Source organism: Notechis scutatus, chromosome 15, assembly GCF_049901735.1.
Source record: "Notechis scutatus isolate UNSWTSFEM ecotype Mainland chromosome 15, rNotScu1.2, whole genome shotgun sequence".
Taxonomy (NCBI): Eukaryota; Metazoa; Chordata; class Lepidosauria; order Squamata; family Elapidae; genus Notechis; species Notechis scutatus.
The window spans coordinates 2,067,201-2,092,942 of record NC_142023.1 but is presented as its reverse complement, the minus strand read 5'-3'; the positions used below and the strand labels follow the sequence as shown (position 1 = coordinate 2,092,942).

General features: G+C 43.2%; 1 protein-coding gene across 2 annotated transcripts in view; it reads left to right on the top strand.

Moving 5' to 3' along the window:
* Positions 1–25,742, top strand: part of GPSM1 (G protein signaling modulator 1) — an 84,005-nt gene that overhangs the window by 42,167 nt on the left and 16,096 nt on the right. For both annotated transcript variants that reach the window (XM_087944009.1, XM_087944010.1), the window contains exons 10-11: positions 13,364–13,434; positions 14,382–14,549. In XM_087944009.1, coding sequence (XP_087800135.1) covers positions 13,364–13,434; positions 14,382–14,549 — 239 coding nt within the window. The remainder of the gene's footprint in view (positions 1–13,363; positions 13,435–14,381; positions 14,550–25,742) is intronic.

The window sequence follows — 25,742 nt, the reverse complement described above, 5'->3', positions numbered from 1 at the left end:
TCAAAGAAGCGGGGGCTTTTCCTGTCGCCGCAGCTATTCTGAAGCGCCCGTTTCACCCCCACTCCCACCCGCCCGCGCGCACGCAGCGCGCTTCAATCCACAGTGTCCCGTTCTGCCTGCCTACCTGCCTGCCTGCCTGCCTTAGTTTCTGGTTGTTTGGGAGCAGCTTCGGCTGAGAATAATAACTATTCGCCTCTTTTACTCAGCCGAAGCTGTTCCGATTCAACCATTAACGAAGGCAGGCAGGCAGGCAGAACGAGAGCACTGCGGGCGGGCGGGCGGGCGGACGGGGTGGGGGTGGGGAGAAACGGGCGCTTCAGGGAAGCTGCGGCGACAGGAAAAGCCCCCCCGCTTCTTTGAAGCAGTTTCTTCCTGTGCTGGTGGAGGAGCGAGAGAGCGACTGAGAGAGCTGAGCCAGAGAGCAGGACAGGCTTCGGTTGCTTCCTCCCTCCCTTCTTTCATTTGTGTCCTTGATCCCCGATCCCAGCAGCATTCACCGAAGGTGAAGAAAGCCACCATTTTTTTAAAAAAATTATTTGCGGCCAGGTAGAGAGTGCTCCACGGCCGGTGCACGGTCCGCGGCCCGGTGGTTGAGGACCCCTGCCCTACATCATTTCCTCCAGTCTCTTCTTGAAAGCCTCCAGGGATGAAGCCCCCATAACTTCCGAAGGCAACTTCTGTTCCATTGGTTGATTGTTCTCACTGTCAGAAAATTCCTCCTTATTTCTAGGTTGAATCTCTCCTTGGTCAGTTTCCATCCATTGTTCCTTGTCTGGCCTTCAGGTGCTTTGGAAAACAGGTTGACCCCTTCCTCCTCTCTGTGGCAGCCCCTCAAATCTTGGAAGGCTGCTCTCCTGTCTCCCCTGGTCCTTCTCTTCACCAGACTAGCCATGCCTGGTTCCTACAACTGTTCATCGCATGTTTGAGCCTCCAGTCCCCTCATCACCCTGGTTGCTCTTCTCTGCACTTTTTCTAGAGTCTCCACATCTTTTTTTTTTTTCCTTCTGGAAGATTGATTTGTACCTGTGGTGATTGTATAAATTCCAACGTGTTGAGGCAGAAAAGGACAAGATCCGTGTGTTTGTCTTGTCCGATTGCTCTTTATATTTTTAAAGAACAGGGACAGGATAACAGCTGGGGAACCCAATCCTTTCTTTGCAGGTATCCAGTTGTGTTCCTTTGGTTGATACCGTTGCACTCTCATGTTGACTGCATGTTGGGTGCTCACAATCACCTCACTTTTTCAGCTGTTTACAGTATCCTAGTTATGTGACCCTGTTTGATGGTTTTGCTGAAAACTAGCATTTGCTTCCATCTGTTGGCAAAACTGGCCCATAAAAAAACATTGGTTCACTTAACAACAGTGAAGTTTGCTTTAAGCAAGCATCACACAAAAAGGTTGTGAAATTGGGTCAGTCATGTGGGTTATGACCATCACAGCTTTCAACCCTGATGGACAGTCTGATCATAAGTCACCTATACGTACGATTCTAATCCAGCTTCTCTCTCAAAGATTTCATTCTAATTCTCTTTTTTTAAATAGATTTTTAAATTGAAAGCTTTATACAGAGCATAAAAAGTAATATAAACTAATAAGAAAAGACAGACAGGAAAGGAAAAAGAAAGGGAAAAGTGCAGGAAGGAAGAATAAAAAGCAATAGCAATAGCACTCAGATTTATATACCGCTTTACAGTGCTTTACAGCCCCTCTCTAAGTGGTTTACAGAGTCAGCATATTTCCCCCAACAATCTGGGTCCTCGTTTTACTCACCTTGGAAGGACGGAAGGCTGAGTCAACCTTGAGCCTGGTGAGATTTGAACTGCTGGCAGTGGGCAGAATTAACCTGCAATACTGCATTCTGACCATTGAGCCACCACGGTAGATAGATAGATAGATAGATAGATAGATAGATAGATAGATAGATAGATAGATAGATAGATAGATAGATAGACAGACAGACAGACAGACAGACAGACAGACAGACAGACAGACAGACAGACAGACAGACAGATGATAGATAGAGATAGGTAGGTAGATAGGTAGATAGGTAGATAGATGATAGATGATAGATAGATAGATACTGCAGATAGATGCTGGATAGATAGATGATAGATACTGCAGATAGATAGATAGATAGATAGATAGATAGATAGATAGATAGATAGATAGATGATAGATAGATAGATAGATAGATAGATAGATAGATAGATAGATGTAGATAGCAATAGCATTTAGACTTATATACTGCTTCATGATGCTTTACAGCCCTCTCTAAGCGGTTTATTGATTGCCCCCAACAATCTGGGTCCTCATTTTACCGACCTTGGAAGGACGGAAGGCTGAGTCAACCTTGAGCCTGATGAGATTCGATCTGCCAAATTACAGGCAGCTGGCAGTCAGCAGAAGTAGCCTGCAGTACTTCACTCTCACCACTGCGCCACCGAGGCTTTTAATAGAAAGAAGAATGTTCCGTTTTCCTTTTCAGCAAATACAAAGTTATTTCCTTACTCTATGATTCCAAAAGAAAGGGCTCTTTTCTATTATCCAAGTTTTTTTCCCCCCCAACCATCAAAACCCCAAATCATAATTCCCTTCTTTTTATAACCAATTCTTTCTAACCATCGAACTCCTAAACCACAAAATCATTTTTCTTTTTGACCCAAAAAGTTCAAAGTTGGGGAGGGGTTTTCACCCAAGTCCTGGACAAGTTGCCCCTCCCCTGGTAGGACTCTGAAATGGAGCCGCTTTCTCTGTGTTGCCACCCAAGGCCCCCGTCTGCAGAGGGCTGGCTCTGAACTGACTCAACAGCCAACCTTTATCTGGCTTGTTTGCATACTCCAAGGTGACCAAGGCCAGCAAACCGTGTGCCATGGAGAGCTCCGGAGCATGAATGCTTTCCTTCTCCAGTTCCTTTTCTTTTTTCTTTTGACTAAAACAATATCAACCGTCAACATTTCTCTCGCGGTTCAGCCCTTGATGGCGGAGGAAATTTTAACGTAAGTAGCCTTTTGCCCTTTCCTTTCCCTCGACAAGTTTTGAACCTTGCTAAAAATGGGTGCATCCCGCACCTTCGTTTGTAAAACGCTGTCAAGTCAAAAGCTGGCAAAAAAATTTGCAGCACCCAAACGAGGTTGGGTGGATGATGATGGTGCCTAGATACCTTGTGGTTCCTCCACAAGAGTGTTTTGTTCCTTAAAACGCATGTTTGCTCTGTACTCTAAACTGCCATTGTAATTGCAATCAGGTTGGCACTGCTGTTTGGCTGTTCAAGCCACCCAAAAAGGTTTGTAACAGCAAATCCTATGCAGGTTGAAAGGCCCTCTGGAGGCCATTCAGACCATGCCATCTGTCAGAAATGGTGTAGGGCCGTGATGGCGAACCTATGCCACACATGCCAGAAGTGGCACACACAGCCATTTCCCCCGGGGCGCGAGAGCTTGCCCGGAAGAGCCCCACTGTGCATGAGTGCGCACTGCCGTGCCTGACAGCTGATTGCTGGGTATCTGGCGTGCATGCATGGTGTGTGTGTGTGCGCGGGAGACACACGTGCATGCGCAGATGGATGGCGCAAGGGGTGATCACGCGCGCAGGCGCGTGGCAAGGGGATCATGTGTGCATGTGCTGGCACGTGGTGCGTGGAGGGGTGATCGCAGGCACAGATGCATGGTGCGTGGCAGGGGAGGGGAATCACAGATGCGAAGCCCGCAAGGGGATTGCGCGCACATGGAGAGGGGTGGGTGGGTGAGGCCAGCACGCATTGCCTTCTGGGTGCTGGCACACGAGTGTGAGCACATGAGTGCGCGCGCAATTATCGGCACAGGAGCCAAAAAAGGTTTGCCTCCACTGGTGTAGGGTCTCTCGCTTGGGCAGGGAGTTGGACTAGATGACCTCCAAGGTCCTTTTTCCCTGGTCCTTCTCTTCCCTAGACTAGCCAGGCCCAGTTCCTGCAACCATTCTTCATATGTTTTAGTCTCCAGTCCCCTAATCCTCTTGGTTGCTCTTCTCTGCAACTCTTTCCAGAGTCTCAACCTCTTTTGCGCTGGCGTGAACGGAAATGTGCAATGTGTATTTTAGGGTGGCAGCTTTGCAGAAGGCGTTTTTCTCGTTTTCTCAACTCTTGAGTCTGCTTTAGCAGCCGCTTTTTCCCAGTCCTTCTTCTCTTGGCCTGACCTTCTGGGTGCCAATCTCGGGGGAGGCCATTTACTGGGAGACAGCCGTTTCGGCAAAGAATTTAGCTGTGGGTTCCTTCTTGACAGCAAGACCGGCTCCTTCTCTTCTTCCCCTCTTCCCTGACGAAGAAGGGCGCGTCTGAAGTGCTTTAATTACGGTTGTTCAGCTTCTCCAAGAGGCTGTCCGACATAATTGCCGCTTAGCTTAGAATCGGCTGGGATTTGTTGCCTCGTCTCTGTGTTTAATCTTTCATTTCTTTCAAGAAGCTTCTCCAGAAAGAAGTTCAAAAGTTGTGCAGAACATAGGAGGAAGGTGTGGTGTCTTCCGTCCATGTAAAAGGGGGGGGGGGAGAGATATGCAATTCCAGATGCAGGCTCTCCCACTTGCACATCTGGAGGGGTCAGACATAAGGACTGTTCCCATAAGTTTGGAGATCTGGGTGGAGGGAGGTGGAGCCTTTTTGTATCCCAGCTCATAGTACCTGCTTTATATTAGGAAAACCCCCCCCCCCCCCCCCCCCCCCAACCCCCCAAAAACCCCCCCCCCCCCCACCCCCCCCCCCCCCCCCCCCCCCCCCCCCCCCCCCCCCCCCCCCCCCCCCCCCCCCCCCCCCCCCCCCCCCCCCCCCCCCCCCCCCCCCCCCCCCCCCCCCCCCCCCACCCCCCCCCCCCCCCCCCCCCACCCCCCCCCCCCCCCCCCCCACCCCCCCCCCCCCCCCCCCCCCCCCCCCCCCCCCCCCCCCCCCCCCCCCCCCCCCCCCCCCGCTGCAAGGCAAGCACTAGAGCCAGCAATTATAGGACCAAATAAGAAGATTTCCAGATAATGGTGTGTACACATTTACTTTACCATTTCTTTCTTTCTTCCTTTCTTTCTTCCTTTCTTTCTTTCTTTCTTTCTTTCTTTCTTTCTTTCTTTCTTTCTTTCTTTCTTTCTTTCTTTCTTTCTTTCTTCTCTTTCTTTCTTCTCTTTCTTTCTTTCTTTCTTTCTTTTTCTTTTTCTCACTCACACACACACACTCTCTCTCTCTCCCTCTCCTTTCTTCCCTCCCTCCCTCTTTCTTTCTTTCTCTCTCACTCCCTCCCTCTCTTTCTTTCTCTCTCTCACTCACTCCCTCTTTCTTTCTTTCTTTCTTTCTTTCTTTCTTTCTTTCTTTCTTTCTTTCTTTCTTTCTTTCTTTCTTTCTTTTTCTTTCTCTCTCTCTCCTCTCTCCTTTCTTTCTCTCCCTCCCTGCCTCTTTTTCTTTCTCTCTGTCCCCCCCCCCTCTCTTTCTTTCTTTCTCTCTTTCTTTCTCTCTTTCTTCTTTCTTTCTTTCTTTCTTTCTTTCTTTCTTTCTTTCTTTCTTTCTTTCTTTTTCTCTCTCTCACCTCCCTCTCTCCTTTCTTTCTCTCTCTCTCTCTCTCCCTCCCTCTTTTTCTTTCTCTCTATCCCTTTCTCTTTCTTTCTTTCTTTCTTTCTTTCTTTCTTTCTTTCTTTCTTTCTTTCTTTCTTTCTTTCTTTCTTTCTTTCTTTCTTTCTTTCTTTCTTTCCTCACTCACTCACTCACTCACTCACTCTTGAAAAAAATAGCAGCCATCTCTCGTTGATGGTTATCTGGTTATCCTGCCCGCTCCAGTGGCTTTACTTATTACATTTCTTGGATTCATTGATTAAAATTCAATTTATAAATGAGTTGGACTAGATCAGTGTTTCTCAAACTAGACTTGAACTCAAACACTCAGCCGCAGGGTTTCTTGAACTTGGCAATGTATGCGGGCTGGGGAGTTCTGGAATTCAAGTCCATGCATCTTATAGTTGCCAAGTTTGAGAAACTAGATGGTATAGATGATCTCTGGAGTCCCTTTCAGTTCTAAAATTCTAGAGAAAGGACACTGATGCAAAAAGAGCATCCTGGCGGTTAATTAATTCAATAAAGTGATTTTTTTAAAAAAAAAAACCTTTAAATTTGTATTGTTTTTACTTTGCAAAAACCTTTAATATTTTTTCTTTAAAAAAAACAAACAGTAAATAATTGCATCATCATTTTCACCATTGTCATTTCAGGGGTTCCAAACAGCAGATTTGAAACCTGGGTTAATAAGTCACAATGCTAACACTCACTTTGCTCTCTCCAAACCATCTTGATCTGCATTATGGTTTTAAGCAGGGGTGGGCTTCAAAAAAAATGTAAGAAGTGGTTCTCTGCCTGGTTGCTGGGTGAGCGTGGACATGGTGGGCGTGGCCTATTTGGCCTCCTGCATCACGGTGTGTGGGGGGGTTTCCCCTCCCCGGACTCCGGAGGCTTTTTTTCAGCCTCCAGGAAGGCGAAAATGGCCTCCCTGCACTCCGGAGGGTCCCTGGAAGCCAAAAACGGGCCTATTTCTGGCCTTCCTAAACTTCTGGGAGGCCTGTTTTTTTGCCCTCCCCAAGCCTCTGTGCGCACCCTGCGCTTACCTGCATGCAAAATGGGCCGTGTGGGGACTCCTGAAAGGATGGGTGGGCAGGGTCAGCCCAGGAGTGGGATTTGGGGGTTCTCTAAACTGCACAGAATCTTAGCTAGGAGACCCTCCCGAACCCCCTGCAGCCCACCCCTGGTTTTAAGAGGATGCTCTGGTTCAGGGGTCTCCAAAGCTGGCTGAGGAACTCTGGGAGTTGAAGTCCACATGTCTTAAAGTTGCCAAGGTTGGAGACCCCTGCTCTGGTTCACCCCTTAGGGCAGAGGCAGCCATTTGGATTTGCCCAACCACAGTTGACACAATCCTTGTCTATTGTGCGGTGTGAATGCAGTCGATCCCACACTTGCATTTTTTGTGTAGCTGAAGGTCAACGTCGTATTTTTTTTTGGTGCGGGGAAGGGGTACTGTTTGGGAGAAGTTGCATTCCTGAATTGGAATTAATGAGGGAGGGGGAAGAAAAGTGGAGGCAGCTGGCAAGCCGGGAGCCCTTTGTATCAGGAATGAAAGGCTGGTGGCTTTGAGCCAGTGAGCCATAGCTCTTTTCTAAGGGTCCCGTCTACGGGCTTCCTACTCAGAATTTAAATGAATGACGAATAATACAAGCATTTCTCTCCCCTCTCTCTTTTTTTTTTTCCCCCAACAGCAGGAATGCTGGAAGGGTTGGTGGGGTTAGCCCAAAAGTTTGGGGAAAGAAATCCGGGACTTTTACCCCCTATCAAAATTATCTCACTTGGAAACTTACGTTTCCCCTAACCTGCCCCGGTAACAAAGGACTGGTGCCTTTAATCTTCACTCATGGAGCAAGACTATTTGGCAGAAATAGGGCATTTCGGAAGAGTTTCTTGGGTAAAGTGATCGGAGCCAGCTGGGTTTCTACGTCTTTCCAGCTGGGGGCGGAGCGGGGAATGAAAGGGGAGAGATGAAAGAGGGAACCCAAGAAGGCAGTATGAGAAAAGAATAGAATAGAATTTAGAAGAGAAGAGAATTTAGAAGAGAAGATAATTTAGAAGAAAAGAGAATTCGGAATAGAATTTAGAATAGAATAGAACAGAACAGAATAGAGAATGGAATAGAATTTGGAATAGAAGAGAATTTGAAATAGAATAGAATTCAGAACAGAACAGAATAGAATAGAATAACAGAGTTGGAAGGGACCTTGGAGGTCTTCTAGTCCAACCCCCTGCTTAGGCAGGAAACCCTACATCATTTCAGACAAATGGTTGTCCAATCTCTTCTTAAAAACTTCCAGTGTTGGAACACCCACAACTTCTGAGGCAAGGTCATTCCACTGGTTAATTGTTCTCACTGTCAGGAAATTCCTCCTTAGTTTTAAATTGCTTCTCTCCTTGATTAGTTTTCACCCATTGTTTCTTGTCCTGCCCTCCTGTGCTTTGGAGACCTGAGAAAATCCTCCTCCTCCTCCTCCTCCTCCTCCTCCTCCTCCTCCTCCTCCTCCTCCCTCCTCCTCCTCCTCCCTCCTCTCCTCCTCCTCCTCCTCCTCCTCCTCCTCCTCCTCCTAGCTGTTGTCTATCCAATGCAGGATGAAGGCTTCTTCTGCATGTTCCCAATCAATATGGTCCTGAGCTTTCTTCTACCAGTCGGGCCCACCATACTTGCTAATTTCATCAATCCCGCTTGTTTTAAGTCTCTTTCATAGACACTTTTGATCAAGTGTGGTCCACCTGCCTTGGTCCACCTGCCATCAATTCTTCTTGCTACGTGACCAGCCCATTTCTATCTCAATCCTTTTATTCTTTTGATGGCATCGTATACTTTTGTTTGTATCAACCCCGCCATTTCTTCTTCCATTGAAGAATGGCAGATACTCGGATCTGACATCTAATCCACATGCAGATCTTTCTGTCTTGTCTTGTGATGTCTCTTTCCATGGCTCTTTGTGTCACTTGTAGTTTTTGTTATCGATTGTGAGGTTACCATCCATGTCTCACCAGCTTATGTTAGAGCAGGTAGCACATATGGATCGAAAACTTTTCAGGCATAGCGGGAGGTTGTTCTTGAAAATCGAGATCTGTTGGCCAAGGTATATGTATGTAGTGGGCTACTATGTCTAGTTCTTCTCTGGATATAAATTTCTTTCTTCCTTTTGGTTAATTTATTAAATATGAGAAAATAGGCTGTTCAAATACATACCTCTGCAGGATTAGGATTTGAAAACTCTGCAAACAAACCCGAACGACTTTGACATTTCTAAAAATAGGGATGAATCGTTGGACTGTCTACTCTCCTGGCCTAGAACGTTACAACGCCCTAGATTAGAGACTTCGACAAACCTTAAAAGATAGAGGAAGCATTTAGAAATGCCCCTGAGGATTCCCCAGTTTTTACTTGTTTGCAGTGCCAGTTAGTAAACATGCCAGTAACGAACGTGGAGAGTAACAGAGCATTCAAGGAGGAGAAATGTTTAAAGTTACCTTTTTCTCTCTCACTTAGCTACAGAATCCTGTGTTGTCAGAAGCTGCTGATCTGATGTGGGGAGGAGGAAGGAGGGATAAAACTCATTTTTTAATTGAATTTGTGGGATAGCGGCAGCAGAGGGAGAAATAGTACAGAGGTGTAGGCAGTGTCAGCTGCTGTTCGAAATGCACCCAGTGTTAACTTTCGGAGCCTGTTAGAGAGGTACCCAGTACTGAAGAAACAACAGGTTTTTTTCTGGTTCAGGTGAGTATGTATCTTGTTACCTTTGATGGAAAGGTGAGCAGAACATTGTTTCTGCTTGCAGGAAAATGAGGTATCCTTTAGGTTTTTGTTTTTTTGTTTTAATCTGGCCTGGGTGTGGTGAATATTTTTGAAGAGGAGATTTGGGTTTTAAGGCTCTGCCTGAATCCTTCTGGTGGCCTTCAGCAGCCTCACACAGGGATAGCCTCAGTTTCCCCTTGGTAACATGATGGGATGGCTCAAGCTGGCAAGACGCCTTAACAGGATGAGAGCTGGCTGGGGACAGAAGCAGGAGAAGTAGTTTCGAGTTGTGTTTTAATCTGCTTTTTAAGTTTAAAATCTTTCCAATTTTTTTTTTTACTTTTCCCTCCCTTCTAAAACTGTTAAATCGTCATTTCAAAGAGCACTGGCAAAGGGTTTTTCTTTCTGTTTTCCTAAGAGGAAGCTAGAGTGTCAGAATTTCTTGTGGGTAGTAGTACCACAGTTTGGGGCAGTGTTTCTAAACCTCAGCAACTTTCAATGGTATTGAAATATTGCTATCCTGTCTCTGCTAGTCCTTCTCTTCCCTAGACTAGCCAGGCCCAGTTCCTGCAACCATTCATCGTGTGTTTTTTTTTCTCCAGTCCCCTAATCATCCTGGTTGCTCTTCTCTGCACTCTTTCTAGAGCAGGGGTCTCCAACCTTGGCAACTTTAAGACTTGTGGACTTCAACTCCCAGAATTCCTCAAAGCTGGCTGAGGAATTCTGGGAGTTGAAGTCCACAAGTCTTAAAGTTGCCAAGGTTGGAGACCCCTGTTCTAGAGTCTCAACATTTTTTTTATAGTGTGGTGACCAAAACTGGATGGAGTATTCTAGGTGTGGTCTTACAAAGGCTTACTAAAGGTTGGACTAGAAGACCTCCAAGGTCCCTCCCAGTACTATTCTGGATTCGTTGATTGAAAGAGTAGCACCGCATCAAGACTTACCATGCTTGTGCAGTGAAAGAGATGGCTATTCTAGCAGAATCCAGTTTGGTAGCAGGGCCTTGGGGTCTTGTGTTTTTAAGAAGGATTTTGGCCTTACTGGGGGGGGGGGGAAAGGAAAAAAAAATCCCCTCCCCTTTCTTTTCAGTAAGGTGAAATAATTTGAAAGAATACAATAAATTTTGTAAGTAAAAATGGTGACAGTTCACAAAGATTACTAGGTGCAAATAGAAATACACGTTATTTCCATAGCAAGGAAGATAAAACAGGAATGGTTAAATCAATTACTTTATTCAAAGAGGAAAATATGTGCTTATTTGGATATCACTTCTGGAATTTGTGCTTGTGAAGAAAATAAAAATGAAACGTTGGCTTTGGTGTTGTTGTTTATAAAGCTTTGGGGTTATAGGAATGGCTATATATTAATGTGTAAAAGCAAAAAGTTGAGGTTAGAGTATGTTTATCTTGTACTGTGCTAAGAGTTGGAAATCCATCCTTCCTTCCTTCCTTCCTTCCTTCCTTCCTTCCTTCCTTCCTTCCTTCCTTCCTTCCTTCCTTCCTTCCTTCCTTCCTTCCTTCCTTCCTCCTTCAATCATCTCTCCTTCCTTCCTTCCTTTCTTTTCTTTCTTTCTTTGTCTTTCTTCAACCAACTCTCTCTCTCTCTCTCTCTCTCTCTTCCTTCCTTCTTCTTTCTTTCTTTCTTTCTTTCTTTCTTTCTTTCTTTCTTTCTTTCTTTCTTTCTTTCTTTCTTTCTTTCTTTCTTTCTTTCTTTCTTTCTTTCTTTCTGTTTTTCCCCTTGTATCTCACACCCTCTTTTCCCTGCTCCCTTTCCCTCCTTTAATTTCCTATTTTTTTTCCTTCTTTGTATTTTATATAACAAAAATAAAAATGATAAATACTAAAAAAAAAAAAAAAAAGGATTTTGGCAACCTGGAACGGCCTGCCTCCCTTTCCTCAAAACCTCCTTTCCTTACTCCCTCAGAAACAAGGTGCCGTTACCAGCTCCGCCAATTAAAAAAAAAAAGCAGATTTGTTTCTGGAGTTTCCCCTGCTTGGCACTGATGAATGAAGCTGCCATTCATCTGGAAAGGAAATGGGCAGTTTCTTGGCACCAGTGGCAGTTTGCATGGCGTGCGGTGCCAGCCAACCAACCAGCCACCTTCACCCCTTGAACAATCCGTCGGTACGCTGGCAGCTTGCAAACTAACCTGCTTTATTACAAAATAAATCCCTTTGGCCTGCTAGTCCCAGCACAGAAATTTTATATTGAGGTGGCTTTTTTTTTTCCAGAAGGGAATCACAAAGCAGCTGTCAATAAAGATAGCAAAATTCTCACAATTCAGCGGCAGAAACTACGAGTCACGCTTTAGACGAAGGTTTTGTTTCCTGTACCTTATCGAGAGTTGTCTCGAAGATGGTTGTTTTTTCCCCCTGAAAGGGCAGCTGGATTGATTCTTTTTGAAGAAGAAGAAAAATTTCACTTCCTATCCAGGAAGCTTCATCAGTTGAACTGGTGGTGGGAGATATGGAAGGATAAGTTCTGACAGGATGATTGCTGTGTGTGTGTAAATGGAAGGATTGTGTTTCTTTGCAGTCATCTGGTCATTAGCACTCTCTCTGAGAGCTCTTGAGGCTACTTGGGATTTTCAGCTGAACCAGAAACATGATTTCATCCATTCTCCCTCCTGTCAGAAGCTATACATCCAACCCCCACCATATAGCCTCAACTGTCAGTACCTGTCCTTCCAACCATCTTCCCCCACCATCAGTAGAACTGATGAAGCTTCCTGGATGGGAAGTGAAACATCTTTTTCTTCCTCAAAAAAAAAATCAGTCCAGTTGCTTTTAAAGAAAAAAAATATCTTGAGACAACTATGATCTCGAAGTCTGGATGACCGAGGCTCTTCATAGACACTTATCAAGAGATATTGATAAGGCTATTTAATTTCTTTCCTTCTTTCTTTCTTTCTTTCTTTCTATTTTTCTCCTTTTCTTTCTTTCTTTCTTTCTTTCTTTCTTTCTTTCTTTCTTTCTTTCTTTCTTTCTTTCTTTCTTTCTTCCTTCCTTCCTTCCTTCCTTTTCTTTCTTTCTTTCTTTCTTTCTTTCTTTCTTTCTTTCTTTCTTTCTTTCTTTCTTTCTTTCTTTCTTTCTTTCTTTCTTTTGGTGTTGTGCATGTAATATGTGAAAAGGAAGGTAGTACCTTGCACAGGTAGTCCTTGACTTATAACAGTTCATTTAGTGACCAGTTGGAGTTACAACAGCACTGAAAAAAGTGACTTGTGTCCATTTTTCACACTTAACAACATTGCAGCTTCCCCATAGTCACGTGATCAAAATTTAGACACTTGGCAACAACTCATACTTGTGACTGTTGCTGTGTCCCAAGGTCACGTGATCACTTTGTGTAACCTTCAGTGGGGATGTTGTGACTCGCCGGCGGCTAGTGGAGCTGGAAACTGTGCGGAGGTTGGGGCCAGTCCTGGAGGCTGAGGAGGGCTCGGACGAGGGCTCTGCGTCGGAGGCAGAGATGGGGCCAGGGCAGGCTGGCAGTCATCAGCTGCCTTCAGAGTCAGACAGCAGCGAGGCGGGGGAGCAGCTGGAGCCGGTTCTCAGCCTGTGCCATGCACAGAGCTGCCAAAAGAAAAGAACAATTACGAACTCAGGGTCAACGTGGGAGTAAAGCCATAGGTGGACAGTGAATGGGCCCTCCCATAGGGATTAAAAGAGGAGCAAGAGGGGAGGGGGCTTTTGCAGGAAACAATTCGTTTGTTGCAGCGGTGTGAAGATCTGTCTGTGCATCTCAGTGACTCTGTGCTGAGTCCTTCCTTGTCAGCACTGCGTTTGGAAATAGTTACTTGCTAGCTCTCCAAGCTAGATAAGGTCTGTGCTTATAATTACATCCTTAAAAGACTTGTTTGCCAGGCCTTTGTCGGAATGAATGCAAGAAATTCACCTTCCTTTAATAAAAGGGGTTTTGCCAGGACAAAGAGTCTGCTTAGTGCTTTTGGGGGAAGCCAAGGTCAGAACAGGGGAAGCCAAATTCATTTAACAATCATGCTACTCACTTTTGCAGTTTCGTTTGCCTTGAAAGTCTCACCAATGGCTGTCCTTTTCTCTTCCAGGAGCCAGGCCAAAGTGGGCCCAAACAAACAGCATGAGCAGCTTTGAGCTCCTGAGGTTCCCATCTGAAAAGGTAAATGGCAATCAAAGTCAGTTGTGAAAAAGACCATCGTTGTTTGTTGTTCTAATACAGGGGTCTCCAAACTGGGCAACTTTAAGACTTGTGGACTTCAATTCCCAGAATTCTCCAGCCAGCTATGCTATGGAGACCTCTGGTTTCATTCAACCCTGCTCCAACACATTTAATTTTAACTACAGTACAACGGGTACCCCTTTTTTTCTTCTTGTGTTATGTTGCTCTAGGAGAAAAGTCAAAACCAGCTTTGATGTCATCTTAAACTTAGATACTCCTCCTCCTCCTCCTCCTTCTTCTTCTTCATCATCTTCTTCTTCTTATCTGCTGTTGGGGAATATTTATATTTTTGTAGGTGGGCGCTTCCTTCCAGGATCACTGATGTTCTCCTTGCAGAATCCAGGAGTTGGAAGAAGCCCGTGAGGGCGTCCAGACCACTCCTGGCTCCATGCAGGAATCCAAATTCTAGCATCCTACACCTCGTACAAAGCCGGGGCCTTATCAGGATGCTATAGCTTTCCTCTTTGCCTTAAAAACCTGAGTATATGGCTGAACAGAGTTGCAAAGAAGTCAGTGGAATTATTTTATGGTGAGGATGGATAGAAATGGGCACCCTTGCCATAATTTAAAGCACAGTCCCTTTTTTTCCATCAACATCATCCTGTATTTACAGTACTTGCATTTTATGGTTATCCAAGCGTTTGATTTTATTTTACCTACACATTGCATTTTATATTGTTCATGTTTACTTGGAAATGGCCAAGCTACTGCAGTGTCTGCTTGTTTTTTTTTTTGCTGGTAAGCGAAGAAGTCCCGACACAAACCCCACAGTAGTGTCACAACACAAACATGTAAAGGAGAAGCGAGGTTACTGCGGGTGGGGCCTTACTGGAGAAAGCTTTGCTTTGGGGAAATTGTCCATAAATTCCTTTTTTAATTTTTTTCAGGACCAGAATGGAGAGAACCTTCACTTAGGCGACCTTGAAATAACTGGGAAAGATTCCTTGCCTTTCTCTGCTAGCTCCCATAAATATCGGCAAAACCCGTCATTGTTGGAGAGTTATAGTGAATCTCCTCTGGAAGCCAGTGATGTCCAAGTCCAGTTATCCCAGCTGGTAAGAAGGAAATTGACCAAATGTTTTCCTGGTGACAATCGGTGCTTTATTTTCAGTGGTTCTTCTGATTGCCTACAAACCTGCGTTTCCCTGAAAATAAGACCGGGTGTGATGACTCGAGGTATGGCACAAAGGCAACACAGTCAGATAGTAAGTAGGAGTCCCTTGATTAACTCCAACTGTGCCCCCAATGTCCTGGTTACCTTCTGGACTGGAGAAGAACTCCCAGGAACAGCCGTTGGCTGCAGAGAATCAAGTCCAAAACATGGTCAACAAAACCTGTAACAATAAGTCCAAACAAGGCAAAATGAGGTAATTAGTCCAGCAGGGCAGGAGAAGGAATTCCAGATGTGGAAGAACTGCAGTAATTCAACCCATTTGGGAGGATGCCAGGAACGCAGATAACCAAAGTACACACAAGATAAACTCACGTTTGTTCCCAGAAGACGCCACGCTTAGCATGCATCTCTTTTAAACTCTCTTCCCAGGTGTGCCTAATGAAGGGAATCAGGGCCCTTTCCTCCCCCGTAAGCACATTGCTCTCTCCTCTGTTCCTCCCTGCGTGCCCTAGGATGAAGAGGGGGTAGACCTGGGTCTTCCTCTGAATTCCCTCTCCCTTGCTCTACCTCTCCCCTGCTCTGCCCAGCCGAACTTTGCCCTTCCCCAGTTCCTCCCCAGCCAGTGGAGCCACACTCCCACTCCCTGTCAGCTGTTCGTTTTCCTCCTCAATCCGACAGGGGCATGACACCGGGTCCAGGTCTTATATTAATTTTTGCTCCAAAAGACACATTAGGCCTTATTTAGAATAGAATTTTAGAACAGAATAGAACTGGAATATATCTATACACACACACATGCAAAAATCCAGGGTCTCAGTCCCTTTTTCCTTCCATGGGAACAGTAATAGAAGAACAAATGGACACTTTATGCAACAGAAAGTTCAAAAGTTTTTCTTTCCAGGTTTCGGACCACCTAAAAAAAAGCAGGAATTATTTTCAAACTGGATCCCTTGCCTTTCAAAAGTCATTTTCAGCGAAGAGATTTTTATTTTTTATTTTAATCTTTATTTAGAAATGCAGTTACTGCAGTATTTTTCTTGGGTGTAGGCAAAAGCCTGTTTGCACCTAATTAAAACTTGTACGGGGGACTTAACACAGTGCTAAGGCGATGTGAGCTTTTAAGAAGCGGTGTGTGGATCTCAACAGATGAGTTCTATCTTTGTCCTTGAGTGAAAGGCGTTTCCATCTGAGCACAGGATTAGAAAGCCTCAAAAACGAGAAGAATCTGAATAAGTGAACATATAATAAATACAAATTGGCACAAACAGCAGTAAATAAAACGGTGTGAACAGACTATTTTCAAGGGAAAGAGAATAAATTCTGCAGTCAAAAATGCGAATTTGCCCTAATCACCAAATTCACCTCCTCTGAGCCTTTTGATTTTTAGCATGCAGAAAGTATAGAGGTATAATTCCTAATGCAGTTACGTTAATGATAACCTGGTTGTTGGCCAGTCTCCAAGCCAAGGCCATTTATAGGCACAGGATGGAGGGGACAACCAGCTGCAAGCTGCCTGATGAATTCCAGATCTGCACTGCTTGGATCTGTGTTTGGATTCTGAGCCATTTTTTATGTCCTGTTAGCACTAAACTGCCATTAAGATTGGGAGCCTTGCTTTGCAGGAGAAAAATAACATAATAAAAGCTTGTAGGAAGTAAAATAGCCAGGGTTTATTTTATTTTTTGGAGCTTGGCCTGCTGTGCATCTGAGACATTGAGAATGACAACTATTTTCTTCATTAATTAAACCCAGTGGACACAATGATTCTCCTTGGGTTAAATAATTGTCCTGATGTCCTGCTCTGTAAAATAAAGATTTAGTCCCACCAGGTCCAGCAAAGGAAGAAAGAGCAAGCAAGGAAGGAAGTTCATATACCGAGTAGAAAGCATAAATAGCTATGAGGGATCCTTGGTGTCTCTGAACTTGGTTGTTTCCTTGAAGATGTTTCATTATGTTTCATTAGTGCACATTACCTATTTGGGTAATGAAACATCTGCAGAGAAACAACCAAGCTCAGAGAGCACCAAGGATTTCAACCCTGAGCTACAACTATTTAGAATAGGATAGGAATAGGAATAGGAATAGGAATGGAATGGAATGGAATGGAATGGAATGGAATGGAATTGGAATTGGAATTGGAATTGGAATAGAATTGCAACTGGAATAGAATAGAAAATGGAATAGAATAGAATAGAATAGAATAGAATAGAATAGAATAGAATAGAATAGAATAGAATAGAATAGAATAGGAGTAGGTTAGATTAGAATTAGGATAGGACAGGACAGGACAGAACAGAACAGAACAGAATAAGCTGGAAGGAACCTTGGAGATCTTCTAGTCCAGCCCTCTACTCAAGCGGGAGAACTTATACTATTTCAGATAAGTGACTCTAAACTCTTTTAAAGCACATCCAGTGATGGAGCACCCGCGATTTCTGAAGGTAAAGCTCTTCTACTGGTTAATTCTCCTCACCATTAGGAAGTTTCTCCTTCATTCCAGCTTGCTTCTCTCTTTGATCAGCTTCTGACCATTGTTTCTTGTCCTGCCTTCTGGTGCTTTGGAGAATAATTTGATTCCCTCTTCTTTGGGGCAGCCCCTCAAGTATTGGAAGACTGCTATCATGTCACCACTAATTCTTCTTTTCTTGAGACTAGCCAGACCCAAATCCTGCAGCTGTCCTTCATATGTTTTAGTTTCCAGGCCTGTGATCATCTTAGTTGCCCTTTTCTGAATTTTTTCCAAAGTCTCAACATCTTTTTTGTAAAAAAAAGTTGACCAAAGTTGATCAGTAACTACCGTGTTTCTCATATAATAAGGCTGGGTCTTATTTTTTCTGAGCCCGAAAAAATGGCTAGGCCGTCTTTTTGGGGGACTTAATCCCCCCACTTGCATCTTTGGGCGGCGGCAACGGCTTGGATGTTGACCTTGGAGTTGGTGGGGCACTTCGTATCGGGGGTCAACGCAGGCACCACCATATCGGGTGTGCAACAAAAGTACTTCCTAACAGCAAGCCCCCCACCATTCCCCCAGTTCGCATGTTTTAATATAGGCCTTAATTTGGGGAGGGGCTTAATTTCATTTCATGCCTATAAAACATGCTGGGACTTCCTATTGGGGAGGCCGTATTGTTGGAGAAACAGGGTATGCTTATCTCTTAGAGAAATGACTAAAAGGTGTGATTCTAACCATCTTAAATATTTGCTGTTCCATGAATTGATTGGACTAGATCAATGTTTTTGAAAGGGGAATTCTGGGAGTTGAAATCCGTCCATTTTAATGTTACAAAGTTCGAAAAACATTAGATTATAATGGTAACTTCCATGTCTGTGATTCTATTCTATGATTCATTGTATGCTGGGTTTTTAGGAAAGAAAACAGCCAGGAAGCATCTTTGGCTCAAGTTAATTGGAGGGTAAATATAACATACATAAATATAAGCTCACTTGCTTATGTTTAATTCCTGGGTTTGAAAAACACATGTTATAAAACTCTTCTCCCCGTTCACCTATTTTAGGGTGGATGGTAAAAACAGTATCTATCCATACTTTTAGCAAAACAGGAAAGGATGGAAAAGAAAGAGTGAGAGATGTCACTTCAAGAGAGCAGCAATCCAGGCAATGAGGAGAAATGAATTACAATTTATCTTAAAATTTCTGAAGGGCAACCCACAGATCTCCTTTATAGGTTTTTCTAACACTAGGGGCCATGATACTGTTTATTCAATTTTATAATTATTTATACCAGTGTGTAGCTAAACCTTTTTATAGCTTAGACATTAGTTGTGATATTTTAAGGGTTTGGGGGTTTTTTGCTTTACATTTTCAACACTTACATCATGCCTATTAATTTTAGCAGTTGATGAAGTTTGAAACCATAAGCTGCAAAATCTAAGCCTCCAGAGAGGCTGAAAATGAGTTAGGTAAGACGAAACTAGCCAAAACTGAGGAGAGAGGGTATCTGCAGAAACTTAATAACGTGACCTGAACAACTCTTTAAAACCATTTCAAAGCAACCCTTAAACCAGGGGTGGGATTCTACCCGGTTCAGACCGGTTCTATAGATCCGGTTGTTATGATTCTGTGCAGTTGGGACAACTGGCAAATTGTGCCCCTGGCTGGCCCCACTCCTCTCCGCCCGCTCTCCCCTTAGTCAGTCCTTATGGCGCATGCGTGACATCGCGCATGCCCAACATCGCTGATTGCGTTCTCCCCCACCCAGTCATTCCTTAAGGTATTTCATTTTTTTCCCCTCCCAATGATCAGCTGTTCTGATGATCAGCTGTGCTGGGATCCCCCTCGCTGTCTTCCCTGAGGGTCAGGAGGCAAAAAAAATGGGGGGGGGGATGCTGCAAAATAAAGAAAGAAGTCACGCCCACCCAGTCACATGGCTACACCCATCTAGCCTCGCCCACAGAACCGGTTGTTAAAAAATTTGAATCCCACCCCTGCCTTAAACATACTGAAAACAGAGCTTTGAAGAAAAAGTCGTGAAGATGTCTAGAAAGCTATTCAGTCAATCAGGAATCATTTCTGTGGGGTCATTTTTCCTGGGAATCAACCAGTCAGTGGAACATATGGAGAAGAACCTCTCAAGCTAATGCACAGTTTCTAAGTTGGAAACTGTGCATCAGAGAACATTAAGCAGTTTGTGACTCCAGAACTCCATTGTGTACGGTGCCATGTTGATAGTCATAATTACTGGATATCTTCGGCAATACAATAGTGTAAAGATAGACTGAACAAAACAAGTTACAGCTAGTCCTTGACTTACGGCCACAACTGAAAACAGAATTTCTAAGCTATGAAATCATTGTGTTTGATTTTAGGAACTTTTTTTTGCTGTGGTCAGGAAGCAAATGCGTCTTTCCTCACTGACTTGGCTTGTCTGAAGCACCCTGGTTCATGCCAAGTGCTCGAATTTGATCATAAGTGCAAGGACTGGTCATATTTTTTTTTCAGCATTATTGAAAGTTCAAACTTTTGTTAAACGAACGGTCATAGATTGAAGAATTGCTTTGCTGTTTTGTCTGTTGTGTAATGGTAGGCAAGATGTATTAAATTTTGGTTGAATGGGAGGTTCTGATGTGATCTTCCCCATTGAATAGAATAGAATGAATAAGCTGGCAGGGACCTTGGAGGTCTTCTAGTCCAGCCCCCTGCTCAAGCTGGAGAACCTATGTCATTTCAGATAAGTGACTGTCTAGAGACTCTAGACTCTTCTTAAAAGCCTCCAGGGATGGAGTGGCCACAACTTCTGGAGGGAAGCAGTTCCACTGGTTAATTGTGCTCCCTGTTAGGAAATTCCTCCTTAATTGCAGGTTGCTTCTCTCCTTGGTGAGGTTCCACCTGTTGTTTCTTATCTTGCCTTCTGGTGCTTTGGAAAATAAGTTGACCCCTTCCTCTTTGTGGCAGCCCCTCAAATCCTGGAATACTGCTATTATGTCACCCCTAATTCTTCTTTTCTTTAGACTAGCCAAACCCAAATCCTGCAATGGCTGTCTCTTAATTGCAATGGACTCTGAGAGGCGTTTTTGCAACATGCTTGGAGCGTGTCAGCTGAGGTGGTTGAGTCTTGTTGCTGAGTTCATCCCAAGTCCATGGTTAGAAAGTGTACATCTTTGAAACGGTGGGGATACCTTTTAAAGCTGTGCTTGACTCCGGCTGGGTGCATTGTGTTGGTTAGAATGGGAACCCAACTTTGATCCACTTTTGTAAAATTTACATGATCGGTCTGGTCCACCATTGTGTCCTGTTCTATCGAAGGCGGAGAGAGGCTGGCATTTTTTTAGATGCTTTTGCTGTAAGCTTGGGAATTAGGTTCCAAGGCCATGTGTGACCTGTTATCTGCTTAGCACCTCAGAGTTCTCAAAACATTTTCTCGGAATCACATTGGCTGACTCATCAGACGGGTTGGGATTGGGAAACCGAAGGAACTTATGCTTTGTGCTTTGTGCCGGACCTTCAGATTCCACCTGACTTTGTTGCAACCACTCTTTCCTCAGTTAAAGTTCTTTTGATTCAATTCAGTGGATTCAAGAATCTTGCTTTCTTGAGGGACTAGCTGGGGCAAGTCCTTACACAATCACTAAATCTGCCATACAAAACTCATTGTTATATGGATGTTGCCTGCAGCCCTCTTCAAAACAAACCATACTATGGCTTCTGATGAAAACCTCAATTGGTTGAGGTACAAATCAAGCCACTTGAGTCAAACTTGCCCATTGATGCCAATTCCAATCTTAATAAGAATTAGTCATCAAAGTACTCACAGAAGACTCTAGTCTGTTTCTTGTTTAGTTTTATGGACAAAAGTCGATTCTTGTTTTCCTCAAGCAAAAGCTCAAAGCCCAGACATTTCAGATTCTGGCTTGTAGAAGAACAAACGAAATGGGATATTCCGACTTTCCGTATAGAACTAAGTAAACCACATATTGTTTTCCTGATTTGTAAAACTATTTTGACAAAAGGAGTTCAACAAGAAACCCATTTGAATGACCTGGTGATCAAGTCTTTGGAATCCTGGATATAAACCTGTAAATGGATATATGATCTTTTTTCCTTAGTTACTCTTACAAAACATTCCTTCCTTACTGTAAAACCATCAAAATGCTTTACGCGGCTCTCCAAAATGGACTCTTTTAAAAAGGCAGCTTGCTGGAATAGAGAATAATAAATCCAAGTGGCCCCGCAGTCCATAAATTCCCAATATTTTATTTTCTCTAAGAGTCTGGAAATTCTCATTTGCCTGAGATGTGTTTTGAGGGCACTGGTGTGCATTTTGCATGTCATTTCTAAATTTCCTCACTCCCCTGCTTAAAAATTACGTTGGTGCAGTCAGATTTTATTTATTTATTGCTAAAAAGTCTAAAAACAGCATTCACTCAATATTTTTCAGCACACCTCCTTTGCAAATTTTTGAAGCATGCTTTCCAGAAATCTTAGAACATGTGTCTTGTGTGATCTATGCTAGGATGATAAATCAGGATTATTATTTTTTAATTCCTTCAACAGAAATAGATACTGAGGACAGTATTCTCCTTCTGACAGGAACTTGCTGGCCCAAATCTTTGTCAAAGTTTCCAAAACAAGAAATTCCCCATCACCATGCAAATTGAGGAAAGATAATCAGTAAAATTTTTGTAAGGTTTTGTACCATGCACCAGATTGCTTTGAGATTTTGGGATACAAAGGATCTCTCACTGGAATCATGAAAAAGTTTCAGGAATTAGTCACCCCATTCCCACAGCACTGTCTTGTTTCTCATCTTTTCTCGTCTTCCCAACTCTCCTGTTGGTTTCTTATGATTTATCAGTTGTTGTTTCTAACTTATGTTAATGATTCTAACTATGATTTCTGGCCTATGACCTATTACTTGCTGTTTATATGTACACTGTGAGTTATGCACCAGAGACAAATTCCTTTTGTGTCCGATCACACTTGGCCAATAAAGAATATATTCTATTCTGTTCTATATTGTGTTCTATATTCTGTTCTCTTCTAAATTCTATTCTCTTCTTCTCTAAATTCTTTCCTCTCCTCTCTTTTTATCTTTTCCTTCCCTTCCATATTTTCTCTTCTCTTCCTCTCTCTCTATTCTCTTCTAAATCCTCTTCTAAATATTCTTCTCTTCTAAATTCTCTTTTCTTCTCATCCCCATTTGTATCCCCCCAGAGATTGACATCCCATAAGTGAGGGTGCTGAGTCTTTTAAAAACATTAAAAACATCTTAACTAGATTCACACAAGGCACCCAACCCTTGTTAACAGAATTGCTAAGGAGGTCATCCTCGTCTTATGACCCTTGTTTACTGACCATATAAAGTTAGGATTGTGCTGAGAAATGTGACTTAAAATGAGTCCTTGTACTTACTGTCACAGCATTCCCAGTCATGTGATCAAAATTCAGCTCTTGGCAAAGATAATTGGCGGTTTCTTCCATTTCTGAGCGGAATAGCAAAATTGCCATAGCAAAGGTGTTGATCCAGATAGTTTCCCCTTCTGCCAGAGAAGCTTTGAGATTTTGGCCCAGCCTTCCTCACAGGGTTGGTGTTGCAGAGAAAAATCAGGGGTTTGGCCTTTTGCTTCTGGATGAAAAGTTACATGATACAATCAAACATAAAATAAGCTTAGCATAAAGACAAAACTTCAAACTTTCCCCAAAGTTCTCAACCCCAGGAAAGTATTGTTAGGAATCTGTCCACCAATTAATTGGGTTGGCAATATATAAACCAACAATGTGTGTTTGTAGCTTTAAGACAAAATCACTGTATTGATTTATACTATATTCCGATTGGTTGATTATATTGCAAATTACCATAAGAGGGAGCTAGAGATCATGGCTTGCTCTCTCTGACATTCTGTTGCTATCTAAGGTTCTCTGTTGTATTTATGCTGTGCTTATACTTTGATGTCTTTGTTTACTGTAAATGACAAAGGCAACCAGTAAGAAGACTTTGTAATTGGATATTCTTTGGACTGCAAAACGTATATGACCTGGACTGTTTATTGGACTGTGCTATTTCTTAAAGTAAACTTTAACTCAATTTAGTGTATCTGTGTGTGGCTGGATAATTATTCATAACTATTCTCACTAATCTGGCCTCACTAATCTGCAAGAATGACCATTAAGTTAATATGGAACTTTGTGATTTACAGCATTGTGTGAACGCAGCCACAAACTGGTAAACCAAGCCATTACGTTAAGATGGTTTTATCATTTATGGAGGAATCACAAAATAGCAAACCTATGGTTAAACTAAACAGTTCTTAACATTGGTGCTTAACATGGGTTCACCTTGATCAGTGAAGGTTTTTCTGTCACTTAGTGTTGAACCTGCAAGCCATTGGGCTTAATTTGTTATGCAAAGCCAGGGAATTGGATTAATTAAGAAACCAGGCTATTGTGTGCCCTGGGAACATAACCTATTTTGTTTCAGGATATTAGACCATAGTGTGAAGCAGTCTGAATTTTCCTTCCCACCTGGGCAGCATTTTTGCCCTGATCCCCAACTATAACCTTGTAAATTTTGCAAGGGTAGCGCTGAATGAATGCTTTGATTTAGTGTCCCTCAACAGAGAGAGAGAGATTGCAAATTCAGGAAAGCTCAAAGTCACCTCTGTAAGTGAGTCTTGGGAGAGGCCAAGCATTTATTTGCAAAAATTTAGGAAGCTACCGCATCATGGAAAACTCAGGGACCGTGGCCCTCTCAAAGTCAGTGAGCCATGTCCAGTTGTCCCGTGTGAATGAAGAAGACAAATTATGACATTTTCTTTTAAGAAAAAAGTTTCAACAACAGATAAAATGCCAAAAAGCAAAAGAAGAAGAGTTAGGGGCAGGGATGGTTAGAGAAAAGGCAGATCTAAAATTAATTTCTTACTCAACAATAATATACAGTATTTCTATAATGATAAACAGTTCTGATCATCAAATCCCCGAAGCAAATTTTCATTTGTTGCCGTTTCTAGCCAGAAGTCCCACAGTAGTAATATATGACTCATATATAACTCATTACATGCAAAGCAAGATAGTTCAAGCCATGATTTGTCATAATTGAGATGATTATGGCTTACAGCTCATGAAAAGTAAGTGAATCCGGCTTGACTTTGGTTGTCCGGAGGTTGCAAAAGGGGATCACTTAACTCTGGGACACTGCAGTGGTCATAATTACGAGTCAATTGCCAAGCATCCAAATTTTGATCACATGAGCAAGACACAAAGGTCGTAACTGTGAAAAAGGACCATCAGGCGCATGTTTCAGGGCCGTTTGTAACTTTGAACAGTCACTAATGAACTGTTATAAGTCAAGGACTAGCTGTAACTCGGGTGGGATTCAAATTTCTTAACAACAGGTTCTGTGGGCGTGACCAAATTTGTGGGTGTGGCTTGGTGGTCATGTGACTGGGTGGGCATGGCTTGCTGACTGGGCATTGCTTGGTGATCATGTGACTAGCTGGGCATGGCTTGTATGTAAATATTATAAATATTTATGTAAATATTGATTTTTTTTATAAAAAAAAGAGCAACTTTTACCCCAAATCAGGAAAAGCTGGCAGGCAGATTGAGTTGCTTGCAGAACCACAGATTCACTCAGAGATCTACCTTTCTGCCATCTGCTACCTGAGTCAACACTGAAAAATAGAAGCTTCAGTCCTAAGGAAGGTTCAGTTCTGCTTTTAGATTAGCTAGAAAGCCAGAAATCCAACGATCTAAACCTCCCAGCACAGTAGAACAGCTGATGGTCGGGGGGGGGGGAAATAGCAACTTACCAAATTTGATGGCATGCAGGCCAGGTAAGGAGTGAGTGGGCGGGGCAGGGAGGGCCCAACCAGTGGCACGATTTTCAGGTTCTCCAAACTGCGGAGAATTGTAACAACCGGTTCTATAGAACTGGTCCGACCAGGTAGAATCCCATCCCTCCTGTAACTGTCTTGCTTAGCGAGGGAAATCCCAATTGTGGTCACAAGTCAAGGACCACACAGTAACTGTTACGGGCTGCTCCGTTTTTTGCAAAACAATAATCCAAAGTCACAGGTTTTTTTTTCCTCCAAACTCAAATTTCACAATGTAATTTGGCAATGTGACCCTTTAACGGGAGCTACGTGCCACCTGAATTCCCCTGCCCTCCCGGTTGGAGAACATAACCTGCCCTGGAGATTCCTCCCCAGCCTTCTATTTTCTTTATATATTTAGTTTTCTTCTTTCACCTTCTCGACCCAATGGGCCTGCGTAGGATTATAAGCATGGGAGGACTAAATTTAGTGGCCTGGTCTCGTTCCACTGAGTCTGCCTGCTGATATAATAGTCTCTCGGGTCATTTGAAAAACAGTTAATTCCTGCCCCTGAAAGTCTCTGGACTTACTTTGACAAGGTGACTCTTTCTTTGACAAAGAAAGAATGGACGTGACAATCTCTCCTCCTTTCGGGGAGTGAAATGCAGATGGTTTTTAATAGAATAGAAATAGAATAGAATAGAATAGAATAGAAATAGAAATAGAATAGAAATAGAATAGAAATAGAAATAGAAATAGAATAGAATAGAATAGAATAGAATAGAATAGAAATAGAAATAGAAATAGAAATAGAAATAGAAAAAAATAGAAATAGAAATAGAATAGAAATAGGAATAGGAATAGAA